The sequence below is a fragment of the Protomyctophum parallelum genome (genome assembly GCF_964188405.1).
Source record: "Protomyctophum parallelum genome assembly, chromosome: 13".
In the NCBI taxonomy this organism is placed as follows: Eukaryota; Metazoa; Chordata; class Actinopteri; order Myctophiformes; family Myctophidae; genus Protomyctophum; species Protomyctophum parallelum.
Genome location: NC_139708.1, coordinates 36,190,115 through 36,211,683, shown reverse-complemented (window position 1 = coordinate 36,211,683; position 21,569 = coordinate 36,190,115). Strand labels below are relative to the sequence as shown.

Genomic DNA, 21,569 nt, shown 5'->3' with positions numbered 1-21,569 from the left:
TATTCTAGAATATAATTTCTCATTTTCTCCCAATTTAGTCCTACACCTCATTTCCCCATGTAAGTACCAGACAGTCATGGACAAACAAATGGAGGGAGGACATTTCATGGCACATAACGACTGTGTGTGAGAAATAAATAAATGCGAGCCAGACAGATGGGAGTGTAAGAGAGCAAAGACAAGTACAGCAGAGGACGTGTTACAGACTATACAGAGTGCATGCTTGCCAGAAATGCTGCCGGTATAGCCGAATCCAGCTCTAAAATGTTTCTAATTGATCCATTTTGGGACGGGAACCCCTTTTGGTGTTAGCATTATGTCATGCTTTAGCTATTGAAAAATAGCAGATCTACAAGCTCATAGTGCGCCACCGAGTGGCGCGCTACGAGCTTGTAGGTCTGCTATTTTTTAAGAATCGAAGAACGACTGACATAGAAACATGGCTTTTTTCAGAAAACTGTCTGGATGTAGAAGACATTTTTAGAATCTGATCTCAGGTCAGAATGAAAACTGTCAGGATGTAGAAGACATTTTTAGAATCTGATCTCAGGTCAGAATGGGTTAAACAAGACTATGTTGGGGTAGGCGGTTTGTCCTGAGGCCTGCAGCAGATTGGTGACTTGACAATTTGCGGGGGTGATGCAGTGGCTTGGCATACGCCGGATGTCAGAGAGAGATGCGGTGTCATTTTGCAAATAAGCAGCAGTGCACTGCAATGTCGGGGTCAACAAGGAGCTCCACTTGGTGCCGTCGGCCACAGGCCTGCTTGGATGAGGTCTACCGAGGTGCAGCGAGTGAGTCACACAATCATCCAATGCTATGTTTTCGTCCTGTTTTATTTCCTGCAGGAGGCACCACCCAGACAGATGTCTAGACGTCTCCAAAACCACACAAACCTTGCATCATATATAGTGATGCTTATCTGTTTCGCTTTGATAAGAACCCCTCCAGCCGGACAAGATGATGGGCGCCACGACACACAATGAAGGCATACTATCCATTTAGGTGGTTTCTCCTAATAAAGCACACTATTTAGCCATCTAAATGATTATATTATTACTGACAGGGCTTACTGTATGGCTCATTACCAGACATCATCAATCCAGACCTTAAGGTGCTGTAGTGTTTGAAACAGAGCAGAGACATATTGTACACAGTCCAGAATATTTCTTTTAAGTCCACTGTACTCAAATCATACTCTAATCCAAACCTGTTTTATAATGGACACAAAAAATGACTGCAGCCTGTGCAGACCTCCTATAGGTGGATGTAGTTATGGTATGCTTCGTATCCCCATGGATGCATGGACCGTAGCACAATTCAACTCATGGTTGAATGCATTTACAACACTCAGGTTGACAATGTATTCAAACTAATTCAAGCGACCTCTCCATTTTCCCAGCTTCTCCCATGCGCAAAATACCAAATGTCTGTCACCGCGCTCCACCCACCCCCAGGGTTCCCCAATAGGCGGCCCGCGGGCCATTTGCGGCCCACAGAGCACCCCCTTGTGGCCCATGAAAGAATTAAAAGAAATAAAATAATAATAATAATAATTCTTTTTAATTTTTAATTTTTTTTAAGGGTCCCAGATATAAATGGCATTAAATGGGGGCAAGACCTCGACCTCGCGCGTGCAGACTCGGCCCCCAGCCTGGTACGCTAGTCAAAATATGGCCCTTGAGGAAAATTAATTGGGGAACCCTGCGTGGGTGCTACAAATGCTACAAATGTCAAATTATTATTATTATCATTATTGCATCAATTAGGTACAAATGATGAGTCATGTGACAATGAGCGTCTAGGGTTTTGATATTCTCTATAGTTTACAGTGATTTTCTTCCAAAATTAGTGGGAGGGGCATATTTCTTACCAATAAATGTTGCACAGTGCACACCAGGTCATATCATATGCCACCATACTGTATGCATCCTGCAGCTTCTTCTAGTCCTGCAACTCTCCGACGTACACAGCCCATGCTAACCTGGCAGAGATATGCGCTCTCTGATCAAGTTCCCCTTTCTATTCTTTCAATTGAGTCAAAAAGTGTTGCCACTAAACACACCTCCCAATGCTATTCTAATACAAATACAATAAACTGAGTTCAACCATGGAGACTGCTGTTGCATTGTTGCATTATTGATTCATTTTGTATACTGAATAGACAAATGAATAGAGACAGAGATACAGACTGCGGCATCAGATGTTCTTTTACGGAAAACAACCCCACCCACCTATCACCCTCCGTGCACACACACACACACGGCCACACACGCCGCGTGCATGCACACACGCACTCTAATTAAAGCTGAAGAAAGAGAGGGAGGGAGGGAGGGAAAGAAAGATAATAGAAAGAAAACATAAGAGCAGGGGGGGACGAAAGAGAGAGACAGAGAGAGAAAGAAAGATTACTGAGAGGGAGGGAGAGGGGGAGGGAGAGAGAGAGAGAGAGAGAGAGGGGCACATCATGTCCCAGGTGTGTGCTTTATCCCCTGCAGTAGTTAGGAGCGAGGCGCGGCCATCCTTCACCACGGAGATAACAAGCTGTCAGGGCCAGAGAGGATCATGGGCCACGGAGGCCGGTCACTCTCTGAGAACACCGCGCAAGCCAATCAGAGACAGAGAGAGAGAGAGAGAGAGAGAGAGAGTGTGAGAGGAGGAGAGTGATGGCTGTTGGGTGTCGATGCTACTCAACAGGAAAACCTAGAGCACTAACATTAATAGCACAATAATGTAGAACTTGGTTGGGTCTCGCAGCCAATCTGCACTCTGCAGGCTCACAGCGCATGGCAGCATGACGCGTTGTGAGCTTGTAGATTGGCGCTAATTTCAGTGTGTGGACAACACAGGTGTTCAACTAATTATAAATCTGAAGCAATAATGGCGAAATGTAGAACGGAAACATGGACGAGGTGTAAGAAAGGATCAGAGAGAGAGAGAGAGAGAGAGAGAGATCTTCTCATCACATGGTAATGATGATGGTTGTGGGTCAAGAGAGGACGGGAGTCTCTAGTCTACATATACCCATCGATCACCCTAATACATTCCCAAGCGGATGGTTTCCTCTCTGAAGTGCAAATCAAGTGAGTGTTCGCCATTACCTATATTAACATTGGCTAATGGACGGTGGGCCAGCTATAGCAGGGGCGACCACTATGACCTTAGAGTATATATGAATAGAGAAGGCACCCAGAGGAAACACTGAGGCGAAATGGACATAGTGGCCGAATTTGATATTGCAGCCTGGCCCCAAACACATGAACGCGCTGGTCCGTTGACTATCATTGTGCACGTTCACGACGGCAGCACGCTCGTGCGCGTTCAACGGCAGCGCGTTCATGTGTTTGGGGCCACTCACTATTGCAATCCATCCCAGAATGCACTCTGTTCCTACCCGGAAGGAGGAGTGCGCTTTTGAGCAACTTAATGCAAGTGGATGGAAGGAGAACTCTGATGTCATCTCTATTCATATATACTCTAAGACTATGACTCAGATGTAACCATAGATAAACCCCATACGCCCATAAATAGCCATGTCACTATGACAAAAACAGGTACAAATCTGATATGGAGATCCTGTCACAGATCTGACCGATATGCCCATATACGGTAATGTGTAACTATGGGACCGACCATGACTTCAAACTCAGAACGCACATTGGCAGGAACTGGAGGGAGTGCGGGGCCAGAGTAATTTAGTAAGAGAGTGGTGAGCGTTGACTCCCATTGTAACAATGGAATGCGGAAGTGCTCATTCTATCTCAACGGGATAGTTCCAGCCATAGGAGCAATGTTTGGAACTATAGCCCATAGGCAACCGCTTTTCGGCGAGATCAAAGCGTGTCGCTACTATCCTACTCTACACTCTGTGCGGTGCCAACCAATATGCTCATATATACAACAGGGTATGGGAATATAATAATGACATCATAGATCTCCATATATGGGCAAAAAAGGACACAGGTAGACAGACCGAGTCTAAAGCATGTGTTATACTCGATTGTGATTGTGGGTGTCACGCACCAAGCTTACAAATCGTTTTGATGGTGGAGAGGGCCACTATGTTTCCACATGCTCCAGAGGGCCACTATTTTCCACATGCTCCAGAGGGTCACTATATTTTCCAAATGCTCCAGAGGGCCACTATATTTCCACCTCCTCCAGAGGGCCACTATATTTCCACATGCTCCAGAGGGCCACTATGTTTCCACATGCTCCAGAGGGCCACTATGTTTCCACCTCCTCCAGAGGGCCACTATATTTCCACCTCCTCCAGAGGGCCACTATTTCCACATGCTCCAGAGGGCCACTATGTTTCCACATGCTCCAGATGGCCACTATGTTTCCACATGCTCCAGAGGGCCACTATATTTCCACCTCCTCCAGAGGGCCACTATATTTCCACCTCCTCCAGAGGGCCACTATTTCCACATGCTCCAGAGGGCCACTATGTTTCCACATGCTCCAGAGGGCCACTATGTTTCCACATGCTCCAGATGGCCACTATGTTTCCACATGCTCCAGAGGGCCACTATTTCCACATGCTCCAGAGGGCCACTATATTTCCACATTCTCCAGAGGGCCACTATGTTTCCACATGCTCCAGAGGGCCACATTGCATATTGTTGCTGTCGGGCAGAAACCCCTTATTGGTGCATTGATTTTAATGACAAGGAGGTATACAATCAAGACGCTGTAATTCTGTAACTGTAACTGTAAACTTCGGCAGTAACCGAAACTTCTTATAATGATTAATAAGGCATTAAAGGTGTTATACAAATACATTGGACATAAAAAATACGGTTAAATATTTATAGAATGACGAAAATATAGCTGATCTACTGTACATCAATAGCAATTGGCAATCAAAAGGTCATACATTTACAAAATAATATTTGAGAAGTTAAAATACGGAGATATAAGGTTGCTGCATGCCCAACAGTGACGGTATATGCAGTTACAGTATATATGCAGTATGTACGCACGGTCACGCACGCACGCACGCACGCACGCACGCACACACGCACACACGCACACACACACACACACACACACACACACACACACACACACACACACACAGACACACACACACACACACACAGGGTTTGGAAGGACTGAAAAAATGCAGAGAGGGGGCGAGAGGGGAATTAACGATGGAGAGATGACGAGATGGAGGGGGAGGAGAGGGGGAGTGGGAGGGGAGCAGGAGGGGTGGGGCGTGAGAAAAGGGCATGAGATACATGCTGGGGAGGAACAGAACAGAGCAGGTAACGAGGGATTCAAGAGAGAGAGAGAGAGAATGGATAGAAGAATTGGATGGATAGAAGAAGAGGAGGATGACAGCTTAGCAGGAGTGAAAGAGAGGAGGCAGCCTCGTTAATGAGAGCTAGGGTGCATGATAGCAACATGCCGCAGTCTTCCCGCCAGCCTCGCCAAACAACTGTTTGTCAAAACGCACAACACAGTGACAGGGAAGGTGGCTGATCCAGCACTGTTCAAACAATTTACAATTTACAATTTAGGCATTTAGCAGACGCTCTTAATCCAGAGCGACTTACATTTAAGCAAGAACAAAGCATGGGAATACATCACATAAAAAGCATTTATCATGAAACATGCGTAAGCTAAGAAAGTAACAGTGGAATATTTATATAGTGAAACTATACATACACTATACATATAAACTATACATCTTTACTACTATGCTATATATGTGTACTATGGCGTGCTATGACATACAATACAATTACAGTGCTGTCTACATAACATGCTATAAGTCTGTATCAAATGCTATATAATCCAACAGAAATGCTATCTAAGGGTTTAGGGTAAGTGCTAAGGGCCATGATGGAGTCTGAAAAGGTGGGTTTTCAGGCTACGGCGGAAGATTGGGAGTGATGCTGCAGTTCTGACTGCAATGGGAAGTGCATTCCACAGCAGAGAAACAGAGAGAGAGAGAGAGGGAGAGGGAGAAGGGAGACAGAGAACGAGTACGTAGGGCAGGGGTCCCCAAACTACGGCCCGCCATGTCATTTTATGTGGCCCGCCTTCCTCAAGCAACAACAAAAAAAATAAGTTTTTATAGCCAAAATATAGGATTTTAATTTTATTTTTCATTAGCACTGGATGAGAGCAAATAATTAGAATAATAAATTAAGATTAATTTGTATTATTGCTCTTGTATTGCTATTGGAGACACTGGGGAGGCACTCAGGGAGGCACTGGGGAGGCACTCAGGGGGACACTGGGAGGCACTGGGGAGACACTGGGAGACACTGGGGAGACACTGGGAGACACTGGGGAGGCACTGGGGAGGCACTCAGGGGGACACTGGGAGGCACTGGGGAGGCACTGGGGAGACACTAAGGGGGACACTGGGGAGGCACTGGGGAGACACTGGGGAGGCACTGGGGAGGCACTGGGGAGGCACTCGGGGGGACACTGGGGAGACACTGGGGAGGCACTCAGGGGGACACTGGGAGGCACTGAGGACACACTGGGGAGGCACTCAGGGGGACACTGGGAGGCACTGGGGAGGCACTCAGGGAGGCACTGGGGAGGCACTCAGGGGGACACTGGGAGGCACTGGGGAGACACTGGGGAGGCACTCAGGGGAACACTGGGAGGCACTGGGGAGACACTGGGGAGGCACTGGGGAGGCACTGGGGAGACACTGGGGAGGCACTGGGGAGACACTGGGGAGACACTCAGGGGGACACTGGGGAGGCACTCAGGGGGACACTGGGAGGCACTGGGGGGACACTGGGAGGCACTGGGGAGACACTGGGGAGGCACTGGGGAGGTACTGGACATTTCATATCACATACACACCATGATTCACTAGGCCCCTCCAAAAAAAACAGCTTGGCATGGCGCGATTTATTTCAAGCATGGCGCAGCGCCGTGCCAACAACATTGTGCAGGAAACCCTGGCACTGCTGCATGTACAGTACATGCACTATGCAGCCCTGTAGTGCTGCATGCACAGTACGTGCACAGGTTATTAATATTTGGTTATGTGTGGCTTTCTGGAAAAAAAATAATGTTTACGTTTAGGCACCCCTGCGATCGTCACACTTTTTCTGTTACAAACTGACCCCGGCCCCCATCAGAGAAGGGAAAAGTTATGTGGCCCTCACAGGAAAAAGTTTGGGGACCCCTGACGTAGGGTGTGATATATAGAGCTGCCGCAGGTGTTATGCTGCAGGCGAGCGTGGGAGAACAGTGATGTGCACGCATGTGTGTGTGTGTGTGTGTGTGTGTGCTTGTGTGTGCATGCGTGCGCGCTCCCCACAGTTAGTCTGTAGTGGTAGACAGAGCTATTGATCTGTAATGTCAAAACTGTTCAAGCAAGCGTGCACACACATGCACATCCACGCACGCACACACGCACACGCACGCGCACGCACACACACACACACACACACACACACACACACACACACACACACACACACCTGACATATCTGGGGATGTATACAGTATGCATGCACTGTAGACACCTATACTGTATAGTAGTACTGTAGATCAACTTCACAGACACCAAACTCTGATTGGCAGCACAATTATGTGATACTGTGGAATTGAGGCCTTTCTACAGCTAGCTGCTCCATGACTAGGCCTACTACAGACTATAGCTGCTCCATGACTAGGCCTAAAGTAAGTAGCCTTGCCGAGCCATGAGGCCCATAGGGCAGGAACCTATCTCCTGTTTCTGTAGCGTGAGGCAGCTTGATGTACAAGTACACCCCCTGGACATGATGCTAGTATGTCGCAGGGACTTACCCCCAATCCAACCCTTGATGCTGAGTGTCAAGCAGGGAGGCACTGGGTCCCATTTTTAGAGTCTTTGGTATGACCCGGCCGGGGATTGAACCCCAACCTCCCAATCTCAGGGCGGACACTCTATGACTAGGCCTACTACAGACTACAGCTGCTCCATGACTAGGACTACTACAGACTATAGCTGCTCCATGACTAGGCCTACTACAGACTATAGCTGCTCCATGACTAGGCCTACTACAGACTATAGCTGCTCTATGACTAGACCTACTACAGACTATAGCTGCTCTATGACTAGGCCTACTACAGACTACAGCTGCTCCATGACTAGGCCTACTACAGACTATAGCTGCTCTATGACTAGGCCTACTACAGACTACAGCTGCTCCATGACTAGGCCTACTACAGACTATAGCTGCTCTATGACTAGGCCTACTACAGACTATAGCTGCTCCATGACTAGGCCTACTACAGACTATAGCTGCTCCATGACTAGGCCTACTACAGACTATAGCTGCTCCATGACTAGGCCTACTACAGACTATAGCTGCTCTATGACTAGGCCTACTACAGACTATAGCTGCTCTATGACTAGGCCTACTACAGACTACAGCTGCTCCATGACTAGGCCTACTACAGACTATAGCTGCTCCATGACTAGGCCTACTACAGACTATAGCTGCTCCATGACTAGACCTACTACAGACTATAGCTGCTCCATGACTAGGCCTACTACAGACTATAGCTGCTCTATGACTAGGCCTACTACAGACTATAGCTGCTCTATGACTAGGCCTACTACAGACTATAGCTGCTCCATGACTAGGCCTACTACAGACTATAGCTGCTCTATGACTAGGCCTACTGCAGACTATAGCTGCTCTATGACTAGGCCTACTGCAGACTATAGCTGCTCCATGACTAGGCCTACTACAGACTATAGCTGCTCCATGACTAGGCCTACTACAGACTATAGCTGCTCTATGACTAGGCCTACTGCAGACTATAGCTGCTCCATGACTAGGCCTACTACAGACTATAGCTGCTCCATGACTAGGCCTACTACAGACTATAGCTGCTCCATGGCTAGGCCTACTACAGACTATAGCTGCTCCATGACTAGGCCTACTACAGACTATAGCTGCTCTATGACTAGGCCTACTGCAGACTATAGCTGCTCCATGACTAGGCCTACTACAGACTATAGCTGCTCCATGACTAGGCCTACTACAGACTATAGCTGCTCCATGACTAGGCCTACTACAGACTATAGCTGCTCCATGACTAGGCCTACTACAGACTATAGCTGCTCCATGACTAGGCCTACTACAGACTATAGCTGCTCCATGACTAGGCCTACTACAGACTATAGCTGCTCCATGACTAGGCCTACTACAGACTATAGCTGCTCCATGACTAGGCCTACTACAGACTATAGCTGCTCCAGGACTAGGCCTACTACAGACTATAGCTGCTCCATGACTAGGCCTACTACAGACTCAACTGGTACAGGATGCCGTTTCCTGATGATGGGCATTTACAAAACGTACAGCACAGCAGACCTGTGTCCTGAATTAAGACATTCATGTAGGACGGGAACCCCTTTTTGGTGTTCCAAGCATTATGTTATACTTTAGCTATTGAAACATAGCAGATCTACAAGCTCGTATAGCGCGGCACTCAAGCTTGTAGATCTGCTATTTTTGAAAAATCGTGAAAATGTGGCGCAAATCTTTGAATATATTCGTTCAGAGCGAAGGTTTTTAACTCAAATCTTTGCTTCTTAAGGGGGTCCATGGAACAACATATTGTCAGATGGGGGTCAGTGGCCAAATAGCCTACATATAATTCTAGGGGTTCTTGACATGAAATAGTTTGAGAACCACTGACATAGAAACATAGTGTAGGTGTTTCTGAAAACTGTCATGATTTAGAAGACATTTTGTAGAATCTGGTCTCAGGTCGAAACGGGTAAATTAAGACAAAGAATACCAGCGGCCAGCTGATGACACTGCCTTCTGACCTGCATGTTGAGAGCAGGCAAGATAAACGAGACAACCCAAAACAGCATTCCTTCCTCTGAGGATCAATGAGAAAGAATCAGAAGACATGACCTGTTAATTACCCAGCTGCATAATGAATGGACTTCACACTCAACATGACTCACAACGTGTGCTGTCGGTATAGGCCTTTCTGCCTGTCAGAACCCATGTCGTCTTCAATCCTTTTCATATCCAGGCCCATTATTTATTCTGCATTTGATGCGATTTAGCCACTTAGACCCAAAACTTTAGCCGATTTTGTCCATAATTCCATGCTCTATTGATGTAGGAGAGATAGCAGGCAAACATTGATCCAAATAACAATTATTCTACATTCTCTCTAATGGTGTAGACTTCTTCTAAACTAAGCACCCATAGGGGTCCATTTGGTTTCATTTTACACTCTCAAGAGTTAAAAGATCTATAAGGGTCCATTTGGTTACCAACTCTCCATCATTTCGCTGGGGACCACCTGGAAACCCCCCCAAGGACCACTGGTGGTCCCCAGAGTTGAGAACCATGCACTGTCATAACCAATATGCCATAATTAAAGTTAACTATTGACTATTGGCCAAATCTAGTACAGGTTCATTGTGTTATCCTCAATTGCTGGCTTTTAACCAACAAGTGAGATGCATGGCTATAACGTTGACTGGACCCTGAGTGTAAACAAAGAATGCTGATATTGCGCAATTGCATTACATAACAATAAGTACCAAGCAAATGCAAATGGTAAAGCTTGTTACTATGTTACTTTCCTCTTCTACCTCAGATTTGAATATGGTTTCTTACGCAAGTGCAGACATCTTTACCATTAAAATAATATAGCCTACACTGTACCTGCTCGCTTGGGGGATACATTGAATCTTGACCATCAGGTGATAATTCGTGTCAGATCCTGTCAAGCAAGACTTGACAAGTTGGTCAATGCACACACAGATACAGCACAGAAATAGACACATACAGAGCCTCAATATCTCAGCTTGTCCAACTGCAACAGTCCAGTCCTCATTACCCAAACTGTTGACCTGTGTGTGTGTGTGTGTGTGTGTGTGTGTGTGTGTGTGTGTGTGTGTGTGTGTGTGTGTGTGTGTGTGTGTGTGTGTGTGTGTGTGTGTGTGTGTGTGCGCAAATGTGTGTGTGAATGTTTTTTCTGTTGGAGAGAGATTTAGCAAGTGAGAGAGATTAGATGTTATAGTTGAGGCTGTATTCAGATGTTAAAGGTTTTATGACATTCATTTTCATTTCTTTTTCTTTTTCTTTTTTCTTTTAGGTTTTATGACCTCAATTACACCCAAAAAACCTGAACTTTGAACATTCAGTGGATTTTCTGTGGTCTGAAGTTTTCTTTGGGGGTTTTTGGGCCTTTTGAGCTACAATGAAAACAGGCAACACAGTGAAACAGTGACATCTGCTGGCAAATCCCATTGACATATATGGGATTTGCAGTAAGTGATGTCACTTACTGCCGGCAAATCAGAGCACCTGTTTGAGCCAGAAAACCCCAGATCACAGAAAATCTACTGAATGTTAAAAGTTCATGTTTTTTGGGTGCAATTGAGATTAGAAAACCTAAAAAAAACAAGAACAATTCCAAAACCTTTTTTTTAATGTCACAATACCTTTAAGGCCTGATAAAACCTCTGTGCGTTTGCCTTGTATACGAGAGAGAAAGAGTGAGAGACAGACAGACAGACAGACAGACAGACAGACAGACAGACAGACAGACAGACAGACAGACAGACAGACAGACAGACAGACAGACAGACAGACAGACAGACAGACGTGCAGAAAGAGACAGATATACAGTACGTAGCCTACAGTACAGAGAGACAGACAGACAGACAAGTACAGTATGCATATACAGACAGGCACCTCATTTTAACTTCAAGCTCCCCCCAGTTTGGCATACATTAGGCTACAGACCCCCTATATCTCTGGGATCCCAAATTATGTTAATTTAACTCTGCAGCGTTACAGACCCGTAAAGGTCCATTTGGTTCCTAACTATCTATCATTTAGCTGGTTTCTCCCTGGAACTCCCCCAAGGACCCCTGGGGGTCCCCGGACCCTACATTGAGAACCAATGAGTTAATGAGGTGGAGGAGCCATCCAACTCTGGTTCTGAAATCCTAGCAGTTGTGACCAACTGGCATGCCGTCTTCGCTCACTGTGGAAAACCCCCCGGCGAGGTACGTGGTGTTTGTAACTGTGGGCTCATGTGTGAGCACACAGAGTGCAGAGTGGGTCTTCCTCTCCCTATGGAAGAATTAACAAGAGGTTCCGTCTGGAGAGTGTCTAAACATTGACCAGTGCTCGTGTACTGTATAAGTGTTTGGGTTTCTCCTTAACCACTTAAGCACTATGCTATGCATGCACATGTATACTGCATGCGTACAACGACGACAAATAGCAGAAATAAGCCGATGTATACGAGCTCACAAAGTGCTGCATCCGGAGTCTCCTGTCCTGGCGCATGTTGAGCTTGTAGATCGGCTATTAGATTTGAGCTATATACAGCAACATACGTTTATCAGAAAACCCTTAGGATTTAGAACAACATATACAAGCAGCGAGCTTGTGCATCTACTATTTCATACAAGCTGTTAATGCCCTAACACACTCCGCTAGCTTAGCCACTTACAAAGACAAATGTTTTTTTCAAGTCAGGATACACTGATGTCTCTTTATATTAGGGCATTTAACAGATTGAAACTCTTGTCACACGGTTTACAGTGGCATGGTTTTTCTAAGGTTTTTCTCCAGTGTGGATATGCTGGAGTTTCTTCAGATTTAAATTATTGTCACACTGGTTACAGTGATATGGTTTTTCTCCTGTGTGGAGACGCCGGTGTGACTGCAGGTGATCTACTGAAACTCTGGTCACACTGTTTACAGTGCAAGGTTTTTCTCCAGTGTGGAGACACAGGTGTTATTTTTGAGTACCTAAGCCGGTGAAACTCTTCTCACATTGGTTACAGTGATATGGTTTTTCTCCTGTGTGGAGACGCCGGTGTGACTGCAGGTGATCTACTGAAACTCTGGTCACACTGTTTACAGTGCAAGGTTTTTCTCCAGTGTGGATACGCCGTGATTCTTACCTGACTTAGTGAAACTCTTGTCACACTGTTGTTTACAGTGGTATGGTTTTTCTCCAGTGTGGTTATGCAGGTGTGTCTTAATTAAGACTATCTATTCTAGCTGACTGAAACTCGATAAATTAGAGTTCTAGGTTCCATTGTTGGGGTTGGACAAAAGTATTTTATACTATATTACCGTCGGAATCTTCTCCGTCTCTCTTCACTATGCTGTGTCCCTGCAGTATACGAAGCAACTTGATGAAGTCAAAGTATAAACACAATTCACACAATGTACGCTGACCAGGAGCACGGGTCTGACATCACACAAAACATAAACTGTTGCAGTGCAAACCTAGAAATGCAGAAATATTATGCCTACACTATGAGATCATCTCCAATATGACACCATCATCATCATCATGACGGCAGAGATCCACATAGAAGCTGTGCGGTTGCTATGGGTAAGCTGCAGTGTTGATTTCGTCGACTAATACTATGACAAAAAACACAGACAGAAGACAACTGATAGTACAAAAAGTAAAGAAAGGAAAAACGTATGAACTTGATACCATTTATGATACCACGTATGCCTTACACAACCTCAGTATGGCGGTATTGCGGTTATTGCACCCAGCCCTAGGCTATTTTATGCCCAAAAAGTCCTGTTTGCTGAGTGGAAGAGAACGAGAGCTGTGTGTATACTAGAACTGTATACGTGCGTATGCATACACATGCGTGTGTGTGTGTGTGTGTGTGTGTGTGTGTGTGTGTGTGTGTGTGTGTGTGTGTGTGTGTGTGTGTGTGTGTGTGTGTGTGTGTGTGTGTGTGTGTGTGTGTGTGTGTGCGTGCGCGTGTGCGTGTGCGTGTGCGTGTGTGTTGGTGCGTGTATGTGTGTGTTTGTTGATGGCTAATTAAATCATTATTTCAACTTCTCTCATTACTGTCAGTGGAAGCTGATTAATCTATACTGCAACTGCTCAAATTCTGTCAAATGGGCACAAACCAGTGTGTGTGAGGCCCCCCCTCCCCCTCCCCCTCAACAGAAAAACAACACCTCGAAACCACCTCTCACACACACACACACACACACACACACACACACACACACACACACAATGGAATTACGTCTCTCCACATCTAACGTGCTTACAGCCTGTTAGATACCACTACCAATGCATTCGAAGCTCGGCTTTGTGAAACAAGATTTGTCGTGTGTGCATGTGCATGTGTGTGTGTGTGTGTGTGTGTGTGTGTGTGTGTGTGTGTGTGTGTGTGTGTGTGTGGGCTCATGTAGCCCATGCAGCCCACAGCCAGGGGAACAGCAGATAGTAGCATAGTAGTGGCTTTGCCATATAGCATGCAGTGTGAAATCTGTCTTATAAACATCAAAGAGATAATCCAAAAGGAAAATAGAAACTAGTTAGTCAGCCCTTCTAGGTTTTGCCTACAATAGGATATCTTTTTTTACGTCTGTCTGTGATTGCCTGCACTGTAGAATCCTGAATTTCATTTAACTTTGCTCGGTTCGAGAACTCTCCAAAAACAAATATTTGGGTTTCCTGTCTTAATTTTTCATGGGATTATGGTTGTTGCAGTTCACTGCACAACAATACCTAACTATAGCTTGGCTCTGGGAGAGAAAAAACATATATATTTAACATTTTATACATTCCATATCGCAATCCCAATGATGACACGTATAGCGTCCCACATCGCAACCCCCCTGCACGCACACGCACAGTCGCACACGCACGGTCGCACGCACACACATTTTGAAACCGGGGCATCAGTGAGTCCATGGACTCGTGGCTGCTACCAGTGCTGTCAAGTCCTGACATCTTCAACCACAACAATTCAATTGAGGGAGACAGTCACTCAATCCGACCATATCCCTCTTCTCAGCTTTTCCACAGAGATAGTGGCTGTCTCTACTGCATAAAGCTGTCAACGGCATGCTTTGGTTAAAGAGAGTTTCAAATGACGCCAATCTATGTGTCCTCAACATCAATATTGGAAATACTTCTGCCACAGATTGAGATTAAATATAATCAGATGGAAATAACCCATGGCACAGAAACCACACTGCAAAATATATGTTTTGCTTACCGTATTGTATACTGTATATTGTATATTGTACTGTATATTGTATACTGTGCTATACTGTACTTCAGGTGTTTGTAAGACAGGAACAACAACTTGAGCTGGTAAATCCTTCTGCTGGCTTATAGTCACACCTGACGTGCCAAATAAACAAGGTAGGTCACACCTGACCTGAGATAAAGCTAGCCCACTGCAGTTAGGGAATGTTTCTGCCCACAAACACAATTAGGCATCACAGAGGCAGGGACGCCTGGGCCATTGTATGCAGTCAGAGTAAGAGAGGCATGAATAGTTTGGACTTACCGTACTTCCGAGGGGACTCAGGGCACAGGGAATGAACAGGGGTGAGGTGAAGGGACTGGGAAAGTGAAGGCTAAGACTAAATGGAAAAAAAAGGCAAAGGGTAAAACAACAGAATTGGACACAGAGGCAAGAGACTCTGAAAAGAGCGAGGAAAGTAAAATCCCAAAAAGTGTGGATGCGGACGGTGCGGGGGTGAGGACAGCGAGATAAGAGGATGAGTGAGAGGAGAGCAGGATGAAAGGATGTCAAAGAGGACAGAGGAGATGGGGCTGAACGGGCCGAGCAAAAGGTGCACACGGCGATATAGATGAGACAACGGCGGACAGGAAAGGTCACAGCAGGAGTGATTAGAGGTGCTGAGTGACAAAGAGTGACTAGGAGGAAGAGAGGAGATTACTGCAGCAAAAAGATTTAAGGTCCTTTTGGTATGGGAAAAGTATGTGTTGGAGACCTTTGAGTGAACCTTTTTTGTATTATCTGCAGACGTAAATCAGTGACCTACAGTACAGAGTTATTACAGTATGTCATGGACATTGCAATTCGAGGTAAATTCATTGTCGCTCTCGTGGTTTGCAAAAGTTGGGAGTATATATATCTGCAGATTTGTCAGTGGTTTGCAGTTGTTTATTGTACAGTAGTTACAGTCAGGTTACCTTGTCGGATTTCACTGACAGGTCCTTTTGAGATATTCAACCCAGCCTCCTCTAGCTCCTTGACACGCTTTAGTCCTGCTTCACACACTCATCCTGTTCTCATGGCCCTGTACTGGTGCTGCCCTCAACTATCAACTCTGAGAGTGTACAAAGGGTAAATGGTGCATTTATATAGCACCTTTATCCAAAGTGCTTTAAATAGATGCCGGAGGAAACCATGCAAGGCACCAACATGCACATCGGGAGCAATTAGGGGTCCGGTGTCTTGCTCAAGGACACTACTTCGATAACTCTGGGGGAGCCCGGGGTGGAACTGGGAACCTCACAGACCAAACCAAATGAGAGTTATAGACCTGAAACCCTCACAAGAAACCCTGAAGATACCTGGACCCCACTGACATAAACTCTAAACTAAGGTTGACTGTATTCCTATGAGCCCTATTATATACAGAGTTGGCTATATTCCAAAGGAACCTATATTTTGTTGACTATATTCCCAAGGCCTACAGAACATAGCCAATCTACAAGCTCACAGCGTTATTCATGAGCTTGTAGAGAATATAAATTGGCTATTTCCGATATAGGGAAGCTAGGGCTCAGGTGGTTAACTCTTTGAGTAAAATGTAACCAAAATGAGCTGTCTCTGATGGATAAAACGAGCACTGTCTGAGTATTTTATTGCGTTGGATGAAGACTTCCAGGCTTCACGTAGAGATGAAAGAGATGATGGAAACAGTGACAAGCGTATAGAGCCTTATAAGAGAAGGACATGGTCAGGGGTGAGAAGGCCCACCAGCAGTGCAGTATAATAAAGCCGTGGTTCCCAAACCTTTTAGCTCGTGACCCAAAAGAGAAATTAGACATTCCCCCGAGACCCAACTTAGGTGAAAATAGCAGATACAGATCGGCTATTATCACTACTTCTTAAACATTTGTTTTCTAATTAATGGAATTTCTTAATTTTTTTATTTTAATTTATTCAAGACAAGACCTACTTAAATAATCATTTAATTTGATATTAATTCATGAAAACTTTTTTTCTGGGGTATTGTTTTTTTTAATTATAATAATTAAAACAAAACGCAGGAAACCAAAAATGAAGGGACCCATGCATAAAAATGTGTCTGCGACCCACAAATGTGTCCTTCCTGACCCAGCATATGCGGAACCAGTGTACCATAAAGGATATGGGCTGGAGACCATGCGGATGCACCAGCTGCGTGGGCAGGTGGTCTGCTTGAGGCAGAAGAAGACCACGGGCGCCAGCTCGGGGAACGGCAGCACCAGGGCGCTCAGGTCGCTGCCGATGCTGACGTCGTCGTCGTCGTCGTCGCCGCCGCCGCCGCACGGCCCCTCCTCCTCGATGATGTCGTCCGACCTCACCGAGCCGCAGTCCTCCTCCTCCTCCACCTCCTCGTCGCACTGCAGCCCCGCCCCCGCAGCCGGACACACTGTGCCCCCCAGCGGCACGGGACACTCCTCGGTTGTCATGGCAGCCGGGGACACTGTGCCTCCCAGCGGCACGGGACACTCCTCGGTCGTCATGGCAACCCGGGCCCGATCTGAGAAGACAAGTAGGGGGGAGGGGCGTTATATTTTGGTTATAAGACAACAAACGATTCGATGCAGGATACACCAAACTTTTTAATGTCAAGAAACTCCTCATTGATTTGCAGCAGAATAGTTTGTGCCAGGCACCCCCATAAAAGCATTGTGTTGTTAAAAATCACACCAGTGTGAAATGAGTGTTGCAACTCCGTGTGGGGGTCCCCGGGGGGTCCCCGGAAGTTCCAGACCCACAGGACCACGGCCAGGGTGCCGGCCCGGTTCCGGCGAGCCGCCCCACGTCCGAAACGGTAGAGAAATGACAGTTACCATGTGGGGGTCCCTCTACTGTACCCTCTACTGTACTGTACTGTACTGTACTGTCACTGTACTGTACTGGCACACCCGAAATCATCATATATACAGTTAATATGTGCGTGTGTGTTTGTCTGTGTGTTAGGTTGCGTACAGGTGGTGAAAAACGACCATGCTGTTTTCGTGCTCATACCCACCCATGCAGGCAGGCACCCAGCCGGCTACACACATAGCTCCGTAAGGGAGCGGTAGCACCACTCAAAAAATTCAAAGATATTCCAAATTCCAAAAGATTTTGGGGAAAATAGCTAGAATATACAAGCTCATTTTCAATGTCGTTGATTTTGCTGCTGTGTTAACAAATTTGCCTGGGAACCCCCCAAGAAAAATAATAGCATCAATTAATCTAATAATATCACAGATAATAGTAATAATAAGCAGGGTTCGGTTGGGATGGGTTTTATCCCTGTTTCTGCTAAGACTGAACTAAATATGTTAACCACATCAACCCTGGAGTCCCAATTCCAGGCATTTTTTCCACAATAATATATTATGCAAATGCTTATGGAACACTGTGGTTAACACATATATCCCCCCCCCCCCTGATCATTGAATAGAGCCCTACATGTGACAGCGAGGGGTTGATAGTGAATGTGTATTCACTGTTCACAAAAGAAGCCAGAGGGCTCGCCACGAGTTGCTCACGGTGTTTGTTCAACTAGAACAACTTTATGCCTCTCATTGGCCAATGCAGATTCCATGAGCCCCTGAGGGCTCGTTACTTTCAGTCTCTGTGTCCCACGAGAGCAAATGCATTTATTGTAAACCCATCCGTTTACGGAGCATGGTACAGTTCACTGAGAATCATACCGTATCTCACAGAGATACAGTAGTAGAGTGGAGTACAGTACAGTAGATACAGTACACACACACACACATACACACACGCCGCCCACACTGGAAATCACTCTCTGCAGTCATCGCACATTCATTGACGATTCACTTAGCCCCGCCACTGTGCTCTGTGAAGGAAATGGCTTTCTATTCCCCCCACTTAGCGAGTGAGCGGATTCACATTCATCTATGGACCAGGCAATCACACATACTGTACACACACACACACACACACACACACACACACACACACACACACACACACAATGTGTACAGCATATCTAAGCACCTGTACATGCGCAGACATTCATCAGACACATGCACGCGCACGCACGCGCATGCACACACACACACACACACACACACACACACACACACACACACACACACACACACACACACACACACACACACACACACACACACAGCAGCTGAACAGTTTTTCACATTGCTGTGTTGTATATTTATTTAGTGTATTTTCTATCCCTTCAGGCCAGCCAGAAATCAATCAAACCGTGGCTGGCCTGCCAAACAGAACAGTGGTTCTCCAGCTTATTCTGGATCAGGGCCCACTTGAAAAGCTCAAATGTAGCTTTAAGCATCAATTCAATAAGGAAGATCTCTGTTGGCTTGAGAGGTGAGCACTTCTTAGGCCAGTCAATCTAAGACTTGACCCAAAATAAATTGCAATAGTAATCATTCAAGGCTTTTTACATTTTTTTGATAGGGTCATCCAAAACATTAAAAACTGATTATTATATACATTTTGGCTCATGGTAAATTCAGGGGTTGACTGTTGGGGTATACTATTGAAAACCTATTTAAGGCAAAACATTTTGGTAACACTTGCTGCATCCCACGTTTAGAACGAATTATAACCACACTTATAAGATATTATAATCTTCTCATAAACATGTATAATTATATCTATGCGCTGATAAATCATTATACTTTATAACTTTATGATAATGATTTATAATATCAAGTATTATAATAATTCATAACTTGCTATGTATTTCATGTTTATAACGCATTATACAAAATCTTATAAGACAGTATAATTTTCTCATGAACATTTATAATTATATGTAATGATAACCTTTATCATAACACATTATGAAGCTTATTATACTGACTTATTGTCAAGTATTATAATACCTTAAACAGTTTATGTTTGAAATAGACACTTGTGCTTTCTAGGGTATGATTTGAGGCAGTTACTGCTGTCAAAATATGACCCCCTCAGTCAAAAAAAATATGCGTTTCAAATAGACACTCATGCTTTCTAAGGTGTGATTTGCATGGGGCTCTAAGGATGAATACAAAATCAATATCAACATCTTAATACTGTCCAATACTTAGATAGGGACGAGGTGAAATTATGACAGGCAGTTGCTGCTGTCAAGATATGAACCCCGCATGTCAAAAACACTTTGTGTTTGAAATACAGTCATGCTTGAAATACAGTCGTGCTTTCTAAGGTGTGATTTGGGGCCCTAAGGATGAATACAAAATGAATATCCACATCCTAATACTGTCCAATAATTAGATGGGGAGGGGGGTGAAATTATGACAGGCAGTTGCTGGTGTCAAAATATGAACCCTGCATGTCAAAAACACTTTGTGTTTGAAATACAGTCATGCTTGAAATACAGTCGTGCTTTCTAAGGTGTGATTTGGGGCCCTAAGGATGAATACAAAATGAATATCCACATCCTAATACTATCCAATAATTAGATGGGGAGGGGGGTGAGATTATGACAGGCATGTTGCTGTATAGCACATGCAGACTCTTCACATACTAGAGTGTATGTGAAGAATCTGCATGTGCTCTTAACTCATTTTGGTTAACATATTCTCCTCTTGTGAAAAGCTGGAGGTTGCACAATGGCAGGCTCTCAGTCAAATCTGGTCACAAATGTGATGAAGTCACATTTGGGCATATTTGGGCAAGCGGCCATGGCCGTTTGTAGCCCAAGAAGTGTTTTTCATGCAAAACTAATGCTTGGAATGAGTTCAGAATCATATAACCCCTAGTTTGAATTTTTTGCCTTATATAGTTTTCAATAGTATACCCCAACGTTCAACCCCTGAATTTACCATGATCAAAAATGTATATAATAATAAAATTTGAGTGTTATTAGGATGACCCTAACGATCATACAACACCTTGAATGATTACTATTGCAATGTATTTTGGGTCACGCCCCTTTTTAGCTTAGATTGACTGGCCTATCTAGCCAATCTGCAGTCAGCCTATCAGACTTTAAATATCACTGCATGCCTCTGACACTTGTCAATCTTGTTTCAGCATGCAACCAGCAACCCTCCTTCATCCCCAACTCCACCTCCTCGTACCAATCGTCTAGTGTTGAGAAGGAGGGAGGTTCATCTGCATGCACTTGCCACCACCAGCGTCAGACTACAAAGGGGCTTTCTCCCTATTGAAAACTAATCTTATCATCATCATACTATAATTCTGACAATGTCTGTCTGAATGTCTGAATGTGTGTCTGTCAGAAACACCGCCGTATCTCCTCACTGCCTGCACCAATCGCTCCCACTTTTCACACAGGCATTGACCATAATAATATGGAGGTCTTACGGAAGCCCTTTTTCCAATTTAACAAATTGTAAATTAATAATTAATTTATTAGTGAATTAGAAATGCGAAAACGCACCCAGGGCACAGTACCCCCCACGGCCACAAGTATTTCACAACGGGTAAGGGCTAGTATACGTTAAATGTCAATGGAGTCTAATCGCCAAACTGTTATATTTTATTCAATAAAACATTTAGTTTTGCAGCAACTTCATCTCTCCCTTTATTGAAAAGCGCTCGTGGTCAGATG

At 45.0% G+C, this 21,569-nt stretch overlaps 1 protein-coding gene across 1 annotated transcript in view; it reads right to left on the bottom strand.

The window, feature by feature from the left end:
* Positions 1-17,181, bottom strand: part of LOC310868625 (voltage-dependent T-type calcium channel subunit alpha-1I-like) — a gene marked incomplete at its 3' end in the record, with an annotated part of 246,639 nt that extends 229,458 nt beyond the window's left edge. The window contains exon 1 of the mRNA XM_083779083.1: positions 17,141-17,181. Coding sequence (XP_083635209.1) covers positions 17,141-17,166 — 26 coding nt within the window. The 5' untranslated portion in view covers positions 17,167-17,181. The remainder of the gene's footprint in view (positions 1-17,140) is intronic.
* Positions 17,182-21,569: the final 4,388 nt, after the last annotated feature.